General features: G+C 34.1%; 1 protein-coding gene across 1 annotated transcript; it reads left to right on the forward strand.

Annotated features, from left to right (window-relative positions):
• Positions 1 to 499: 499 nt before the first annotated feature.
• LOC143615084 (polyubiquitin 9-like) lies at positions 500 to 5,282 on the forward strand. Its single transcript, XM_077088320.1, has 4 exons — positions 500 to 579; positions 2,389 to 2,574; positions 4,773 to 4,812; positions 5,157 to 5,282. The coding sequence occupies exons 1-4, from the start codon at positions 577 to 579 to the stop codon at positions 5,240 to 5,242; spliced, it is 315 nt and encodes a 104-aa protein (XP_076944435.1). The 5' UTR covers positions 500 to 576; the 3' UTR covers positions 5,243 to 5,282.
• The last annotated feature ends 4,537 nt before the right edge of the window (positions 5,283 to 9,819 follow it).

Raw genomic sequence — 9,819 nt, forward strand, 5'->3', positions numbered from 1 at the left:
AGTCCAATGGTATGCGAGTGATGGTTAAGACTTGACAGTTTATAGTTTCAAGTTCGAAACCTGACTCAATGGGTTTTTCACACAATGGTGGGTTTTCTCTTTGATAGTGTTCTTGTGCGAGTCGGATAAGGAGCATCAAAATCAGTATGAACGATTAACATTCCGTTTAAAAAAACTCACTCAAGTATTAGAGTTAGTTCCAAACGCTCATAAAAAAGGAAAAAAGAACTATTACTTTCATTATTATATCTAGGAGGGTTCGAAACCTGACTCAAGGGGGGGGGGGCTCCCACATTGATGAGGTGGACCATTGATATTCCGTCTCAGAAATGCTCACTAACGTATTGGAGCTGGTTTCAAACGCTGTTAAAAAAAAGAACGGTTACTTTTATAGGGACTAAAACAAGGTTTAATATATGTAAGAGGGTTTCATATCAAACTTACATTATTATCCTTTTATTATTTCTATATAAAAATAAAATAAAAATAAAAATAAAAACCAGAAGCCCTAAATTAATTCCGGCGAGTTACCGATTGCAGTGTAAGCTCAACGGCGGAGCTTCATTTCATTCAATAATGGTTCGTTATCTTCTCTTCATTAACTTTCGTTCTTTGATCAATTCGATTCATATTATAATTAGCTCCAATTGTTATCAAGAAAAAACTAGGGTTTCAATCTGATTAAAGTTCAATTTGTTCAGATTGTTAAATGGGTTTGCGTCAATTGCAATTGGATTGTTAAATTATTATAAAGTTTTGATCTTTTTCAGTTGCATTGTCAGTTTGATTGTCAAATTGGGTCTGAAAAAGCAATTGTTAAAGTGGTGTTGATTGTAAATTAACCGATCGGCTTTCGGTTAATCGGTTCAGTTTATTCCGTTTTTTTTTTTTTTTTTTTCGGTTTGGTTTGGTTAATAGCCGAATCAAATTTGGGCTAATGTTTTTACTTAAATATAAATGAAATGAATGTATAAATACATGAAATACATGAAATGGAGATATAAAAGTTAGAAATGTATAAAAATATGATGTTATTGTTCGGTTTGGTTAATTTCAGTTAACCGAGGGTTAAAAAAATAACCTATAACTGCTGTTCAGTTAGTTCGGTTTCGTCGGTTTTCAGTTCAGTTCGGTTATTACTCACCCCTAGATGTAATATTGATGCATCTCGCCTATCGGACCAACAAATAGGTAATCAGTCAAAGGCTGTCAAAATCGGGCCTTGGTTTTTTACCTGAGTTACCGACTCGATCCATGAACTAGTTAGTTGATTTTTAAATATTTTCTCATTGTTATGTTTACGCGTAACATAGATATCAAATGCATTAGGCACATTGGACTTGCTTGGGGCCTAGGCACAAAAAAAGTGAGGGCCTAAGAAAAAAAAAGCGCATGTCTTTCAAAAGTTGAATAACATAGTTCCATTACCAAAAGAAAATTAAAGTTTAATAGTATCAACAGCAAACATAAATAATTTAGTCACCAACTAACTTCATTCTCTACACATTTTAGGTTAAATCGGATTGCTAGTTAGGCTCTGCAACCTAACCTAACCTAAGCAAAATCAGATTTGTATTTGCCAAATCTAGAGCAAATAATAATCAAAATTTAGTCATTCTAGATTCAAAACTTCACCTTTAAAATTTAGTTTGAAGTTTAAATCATATAACAGGAAACATAAATCATAAAATGGGAATTCAGGATAGCAAATTAAACTAAAAGAAACATGTTACATGAGCATATTTATTTTCTAGCAATCTTGCAACTGTAATCATTAAACAATAACAGAATCAGATAAGCGTTTATCATCTAGAGTTCTCGATGATTATATAGAGAGACTGGATTAAATTAAGTAAATTCGCCTGTTTTTATATAATTTATATGAATCGATTAGTGATTAATTTATAAAAAAATGGAAGTTGCTCTTAGAATTGCGCCTAGGCGCAGTAGGCGAGCGCTTTTAACAAGTAACAACGATGACGTGTAATTGTTTATGTTTGAACTATACTATGTGAACTTTTGTATATAATTTTGAAAAATTACACATAAATATTCCAATCCAATTAATCCCTATTAATCACTAGTCAGTACTCAGTAACCCATCGTCTGACTAGCGCCTAGTGATGTTTACAACACTGGTAATATCAGTAATCTTGTTTTTTCGTGTCTAATACAAGTATTTGCTCGTTTGTTAATAAATTATGTAATTATCATGGAAAACCTTCCGTCTTTTGCAATGCAAGAAGTCGTTAAGTGTTGTAATGTTGAAATCCGCCATTTTGAAGTAGATGGCTGACCGTTATCATCGACTTCACAATAACTGTTCGTTCTGCTTTCTTAGCTACAGGTCTTTTGTGAAACTAAATTCATTTTTTGACTTTGATGCAGGCAATGTATATTCGTGTTAAGCGCAATAAGACAACGTATTTTCTCCATTGTGATGCTACTGAGAAGATTCTAGACATTAAGCAAAAGTTGCATAACCTCATTGATCAACCGATTAATGATCAGCGTCTCATTTTGGTATCAACTGGAGAAGTGTTGGATGATTCAAAGACATTGGCAGATCAAAAGGTTTTGAGTCTTTTTCTTTTTATGCTGAATCTTATTTGTCATGAACAGCGATATTCTCCTATCATAGCCCATAAGTTTAGAAAGCCAGGCGTGTTGTAAAGGTGCTATGATGATATTTGTTATTAATTAAGTAGTCAACTGTCAAGTAATAGAATTAGAGCCATCGCTTGACTACAAAAGAATGGTCAAGAGTTGTTTCATAGTTCATACACAGATAGAGTGTGCAGTCTAGTTGATAAATCTTTACTGATAAACTATGCAGTCAATCTCGGTGGTATCTCGGTGGTATCTCAGTGGTATCTCGGTTATCGGTCCTCATGTGAAATATCAGTAAAAATATCGGTATTGATAATATCTGCGATATTAACAGATTTGACCGATATTCCCGATATCAGTGTTTTAAGTCTTAATTTTCAACTTTTAGTGTTTAAAGTTGATGTTTTTAATCTACTTGCTACAATTGTTAATGTTTTGCAAGTTACAAAAGGCTAATTTGTTAATAGTAGAAGAGCATACTGAATTGTTAGTGTTAAACTGCTATATATATAAATTTTGCATGGTATTAAAATTACAGATATCTCAAATATTGGTCCTTGACCGATATCCGATATTTTTCCGCATTAGCTGCTTAGCTGATAAATGCAATAGGTGAATAAGGTGCTGATCTTGCATTAAAACAGTCCCCGATACTATACCCATGCGGATGCATCGGTTTTGACTGCAAAATGTGTTTAGCAATCGGGCAATGCTAAAAGGGTGTTTTAACCATAGTTGTTAATAGCAAATTGCAGACGAAAGCGACAAGCTACCTATACGCTACGTAGCGATGGCGATAAAATAGCGAGTGCTATTTTTTTTAGCGATACACCAGAACAAAGTTTCATAAATACTTTATATGTATATTATATCCAAATACGGTGTTTTTATACGTATTTACAACAATAACCTTAATATCCAGCTATGTACAGGTATATATTATTGCTATTTCTTTCAAAACAGAAAAAAAGAAACAAAATAACCTGAAACCCCGCTATTTACTAGCTAATGAGGGGCCAAACTGAAATGACGATGATCCATCCCTACGCTACGCCATTCGCTAGCGCTCTCTATGAGCGCTGTTAACAACTATGCTTTTAGCCAAAGCTGTTTTCAGTCATTCAAATGCATCTGGTGCTTTTGTAATCTAATGGAAAGCATCTCTTTTTAGTAAGTCGGTTAAGCGGTTTTGTGAGCATTCCAAATCCCTGAATGAATAGGATCCTGTCAAACCTAGAAGCCCTCTAAACTGTTAAATATTTTTTGGGCTTGGCTACTTAGTAACAACTTCTATTTTTAAGGGTGTTGCAACTATTTGGGCCGAGATACTACGACCCAAATACTAAACTTCAGTTCCTCCAAAGGACGTAACTAGTTGCAAGTTGCAACTATTTGATGGTCATAACTTCTTAAAGGAGGTAGTGTCGTGTATATTTATTCTAAGCTGAAATCTGGATTAGTATATATCAATATAATAGTTGTTTGGGCCAGGGCTGGGTAGATATGGGTCTGAATTAGGGGTGGCAAATGTGACCCATGGGTTGAATGGGTTGTATATAATGGGTCCGAGTGGGTCAAACTAAAAAAAGAAAAGGATTGAAACGGGTTGACACATTACTTGGGTTTTTTTTTTTTTTTCTTTTTTTTTATGGAACGAGAAAAACGGAAGAAACTTTTTAGTTTTTGATTTATATATCGAGTTATGATTTTTTAATTATTTTTTTTGAATTTTTTAATGAGGGGTTTTTGAAATCTCAACCCATTTTGACCCATTTCAAAAATCCCTCATTAAAAAATTCAAAAAAAATTAATTAAAAAATCATAACTCGAAATATAAATCAAAAACTAAAAAAGTAAAAAAACTAAAAAGTTTCTTCCATTTTTCTCGATCCATAAAAAAAAAACTCAAGAAATGTCAACCCGTTTTGACCCGTTTCAATCCTTTTCTTTTTTTAGTTTGACCCATTATATACATTTTAATACAACCCATTAAACCCATAGGTCACATTTGCCACCCCTAGTCTGAATAATTGGGCCTAAGGCATGGGTGGGAGCATGGGTGGATATGGCCTATGGGCGAATGGCCACTTGACCCGCTGCCATCGTAGTAAATGTTGTCTTGATTTAGTTATTTTATTGACTTTTTTCTCTCCATGTTATAGGTTGAAAATGATGCTGTTGTGGCACTCGTCTTGCGAAAAGGTTATTTTTTTTTTAATTCCTTTTCAGAACTTCTTGTTGCTTTTTTTATTAAGAATCTTATGGATATATTTGGTTTGTTGGCGGCAATATGATCGGGTCAGGCGGGTTGGGTAACTAGTCAAAATGGGTTCGGGTTGAAATGGTTCACTTTTTAGTGACCCGTCAACACTTTTTGTTTTTCATTTTTTTATAAATGATAATTGCATTTTAGTTACAACAAATTACTTGTATGCATTGAAATTGACTTCGGACAGCTTTCAGTTTGACCCATTTAAGTTGTGTTTTAAGACTTCTACTCTGAAATGAGTGCGTGTTATTTATTTATTTAATTTTTTAACTTTCAGACGACAATGAATTCGAGGATGTGAATATAGTGAAACCTGATGATTTTTATCAGTCCCGTGATGCGGAGACTACGGGCAGTTGGTAAGGTAGAAGAAATGTGCATGTAAAATGACTGTTATTTTAAACTTTTTGTAAACCTCATAATTAATGCTACTCTTTCTGTTTTAACATTCACCACAATTCCTTAGTCTTAGTTGATGGTAATATGTAACAAAAACCTCTTAATTGTGAGAGAAAATGTGAGACAATTTGGCTTTTATTAGGTAATAATTTATGAATCATACATTTTGGATGTGCGTCGGCTGTGAAAAAAAATGTTACATTACTAACAGTGTACCCGTGTAAGAGCAATATATTCGAGGGAAAATTTTATAGAATAGTAATCAACTGTCCACTTAACTCACTTAAGTTTCACCTTATGTGCTATATTAGCATATTGGTTGTTATCTTGTGTTTTATTTTTTTTAGCTTCTCGCGTGTTTGTGTTTTGATAAAATGCAAGCCGTTCAAAAAAATTAATTATTTATTAGTCTGTTTAATAGTTAGATATTGGTGGGGTTTTTACTGGGTACGATTTGTTGTTGTTTAATAGTTAGATAATATGGATTTTATGAAAGATGTTTGGACATTAAGTACATCTTAGTTTTCTCAAAGATCTCTTAAATTAGACACTGTGTACTATATATACTATGAGGTGGAAAATATGCATTTCATAAATATCTTAAACACTCTTTGTATACCATGTTTGAAATTTTATATGTAACAATTTTCTTTCATAAAAAATAAATAGTTTCAGGCCGTCTCAATTTTACTCTTGATAATGCAACAGAAGTAAGCCATGTGTAAAAACTAGATATCACAAAACATACAATAAGTGCAAATTGTCTTCTTTGGAATTTTAAAGAGATCCTTTTGTCTGAAGGCGTCATAGTTATTATAGGGATATAAGTATAAGTATGCTTTCCAATATTATTCTTAGATATTCTCTCTACTTCTATAACATCATTGGGACGACAACCTTTAGTATCAACTGATGATTTGGCAAACCTGGTAATTTAACTCCATTAATAACATCTTTGTAACTTCATTGGGACGCCAACCTTTACCTTGATATGCTTCACATATAATAATACTCTAATCATCATGATCCAAGTAATTCGCTAAATTATTGAATGGTAAGATGCTATATAGGAACATTAAAGATTCATAGGTTAGGCTAAATGCTCATTAACTTTCGAAATTCCTTTAACATTGGCATTAAGATTCATTAGGTCGACATATAAAACAATTCTTTTTTAACGTACACTTTCCAGAAGGTAGTGTGTTCAAAGAAGACGATGTTGGTGTCTTATTATTGTTATTGTAGTTGTATTTGTTAAAATAATAATAATAATAATAATAATAATAATAATAATAATAATAATGAGTTAACATTAGGAGAAAATAAATTTATAGTGACTTAGGGGGTGTTTGGTAGAGAGAGTTGTGGGTGGAGAATTGAATTTCTCTTGTTTGGGAGAATTGAGAGGAGAATTGGGTAGAGAATTTCAATTCTCTGGGAATTGGGTTTAGTGTAAAATTGGAGAATTGGATTTCTCTCCATTTGGAAGAGAAATGGATTTCTCTACTCCCTTCTTCATCCCTTCCTCCCGCCGGCCATCACAGATTCGCCGCCGCCACTTCCGGCCAACTCAGGAAACCCACTTCTGCGATGAGGATGATGATGATGCCGACCGGCGATGAGCCGCCACTTCTGCGTTCGCGTCCGTTCATAACCCACGTCCCTAAATCGGAACCCTAAATCACGATTAGGGTGTTGCGAGGATGATGATGATGCCGACCGGCGATTAGAGCCACCACTTCCGGCCACTTCCGACCTGCGATGAGCCACCGGTGATTAGGGTCTCTGCTCCCGTTTCTCCGCCATTTCTCCACCAATTTCTCTATTGTACCAAATAAAGGAAATGATTTTCAAATCTCCACCCATTTCCATTTCTCACCAATTCCATTTCTCTCCCATTTCCATTTCCATTTCTTTTCATTTTTTTTCTCTGTACCAAACACCCCCTTAGTATTTTACCATGTAATAATAATCTTAGTATGCATAAAAACTATGAAGAGGAGATTAAAAAAAACCATTCCAATTTTAATGTCTGACAACGGAGTTTGAAAGCTTGTATCGGGACACAAAGAGGACAACGTTGTTTGTTGATAGGCGAGTGATCTATGTCTCTTGTCGTTTTCTTGACCGAACTCACCATATCTAGCATTGCTTGATGCTAGTAAGTTCTTTTACACGTTACATACCTGGTATAAATTGATACTAAAAGTTTAAAAAAAAAACATACTTCATTATTGGTTATTAATAAGGGAACATACAATATACTTTTAAAGTGTCTCGGTTAGAATTTTGGGTCGGTTTAGAATGGTGAGAGGTAGATGTTAAACCAACCAGTTGGTGTGATAGCAATACGCTTCGATCTTCTGGAATCCAAATATAATTTCTCACTCTACGTCTGTGTTTAGCAAACATATATTGTATGTTAGTATCGTAGAACCTTTATAATTTAATACTTGATAAAATTAATAATTTGTCCGGTTTTAACTTGGGACCAGTACAAAATTGGACCCCAATCGATAAAATAATAAAATAATAATTTTTTTGAAATCCTAATGTAAATATATTAATCCCAACGAAACTATAAATTATTAATTACTAAAATATTTTAAAATTCTAAGATTGCCTAGTAAAAATGAATCTATAGTAATTTGGTTTTTTGTGAACTTCAAATCTATACTGAATTCATCTTTAAATCTCCCCATTGCACTTAAGAGTTTAGGCACTGCATTCTCGTATTGCAACAAAATTTTGTGAAGAGTTGTTGCCGCTTGCAATGCTCTTTCCGAGTGACCGGTTCCAAAAGTACTGAATTTTCATCAACTTCATCATCAACTGGATTTTGAACGGTATCCACCATAATTTATTCAATGTTTGAACCTCGTAACATTTATTACTTTCACCTGAATAATCCAACAACTCATTCACATCCAAATGTGTTGACATGGACATAGAAATTTTGAAGGTTGATGCATTAATTTGAGAGTTGCTCATGAATATAAGCTAACTTTTTAAATTAATAATTTATTAATTTATCGATATAATAATGTCCGCCATTCTAACCCACTATATACATTTTATTACAATCCATTCAACTCAGGTCACACTTGCCTCCCCTAGAGGAACCTGATTCATGATTCAAGCCCTAGAAGTCAATTACTAGGTTGAACAAGCAAGGAATTGAAGGTTACAGAATCATCATCTACTAGTTAGTTGGATTTGTGGTATGTGATTTTCTATCTTTTAACCCCTAAACTTTTAGGTGTTTTTGAGTTAATTGGTTGTTCTTTTGGGTTGTATTTGAGTATCTCAGTATATTTTGGTGACTAGAAGTTATAAACTCCATGTATGATCATAAATTTTTAGATGCATGTCGGGAATTCTTGAGGGTTTTTGAGTGAATCTTGGTTTCATGCTAAAAGGTTGTTAGATATACAACAAGCTTGATGGTTTAGTTCATACTAGTAAATTGATAAGTGCAAAAGTAGAGAGAGAAATGCCAGAAAGATAGGTCACAAACTAATCGATACCTCTATTAATGAACCAACAGATTAACTACAGACTCTATTAACGAACCCTAACTAACACAACGACTTATGACAGACTTTACACATATAATCCTCTAATTATCTAGAATTACACTTTTAACCCTCTAACTTCTGACACGTAACAATACCCATTCCTTCTAACAATTTTGACCTCAAAATTACAAATCTAGGAACCGCGCTTTCATTGCTTCAACACTCTCCCAAGTTGCTTCTGTCACTGGTAAGTCTTTCCATCTAACCAACACATCAATACTCACTCGATTACCCCTTTTTACCAGTTTCCTTTCAACAATTGCAGCTGGATAAAACATAAATCGGGGTTGTGCAGGAAGGGGAAAAATTGTGGAATGATCTCCCCGAGCCAACTTTGACAATAATGATACATGAAAAGTCAGATGCAATTGTGCTTCAGCAGGTAAGTCCAATTTGTATGCAACCTTACTAATTTTCTCAATAATAAAAAACGACACTTTTTATCCTTCAATGATATTTGTCTGTAAGATTGCAATTTTAAGTATACCCACTAACCAACAGTGAATTTCCTTTCTGTACGTTTGCTATCTGCTAGTTGTTTCATTCGATTTTGGGTGACATTTAGAGCTTGCTGTAGTTGTTTAATTGACTTTTCTCTTTCCAAACACAACTGATCAACCGCATCTACTGCACAATCCTTAGGTATGTAGGGTACAAACAAGGGAGGGGGGTATCCATCTGAAAAGGGGTAGACTTTATGGATGAATGAAAGTTGGTATTATACCACCATTTGGCAAGTGACAACCATTTAAGCCAAGGAGTATTAGTGCTTAAAGTCATGCTCCTCAAATAAGATTCAATACACCTGTTTACTACCTCAGTCTGCCCATCAGACTGTGGATGATAGGCAGTAGACATAGCTAGCTGAATGCCCTGCAACTTAGTGAACTCCTTCCAGAAGCTGCTTAAGAAGACCGGATCTCTATCTGAAACAATGGTTTGTGGCCAACCATGTAGCTTAAA

Source organism: Bidens hawaiensis, unplaced genomic scaffold (assembly GCF_021521415.1).
Source record: "Bidens hawaiensis isolate Kalapana, Puna unplaced genomic scaffold, B.hawaiensis_p1.1 tig00041823_1, whole genome shotgun sequence".
Taxonomy (NCBI): domain Eukaryota; kingdom Viridiplantae; phylum Streptophyta; class Magnoliopsida; order Asterales; family Asteraceae; genus Bidens; species Bidens hawaiensis.

Excerpts from the sequence above, each read along its gene's own strand:
- LOC143615084 (XM_077088320.1), top strand. Across the intron at positions 2,575-4,772 it reads AGACATTGGCAGATCAAAAG|GTTGAAAATGATGCTGTTGT; the intron begins GTTTTGAGTCTT and ends TCCATGTTATAG. Across the intron at positions 4,813-5,156 it reads GGCACTCGTCTTGCGAAAAG|ACGACAATGAATTCGAGGAT; the intron begins GTTATTTTTTTT and ends TTTAACTTTCAG.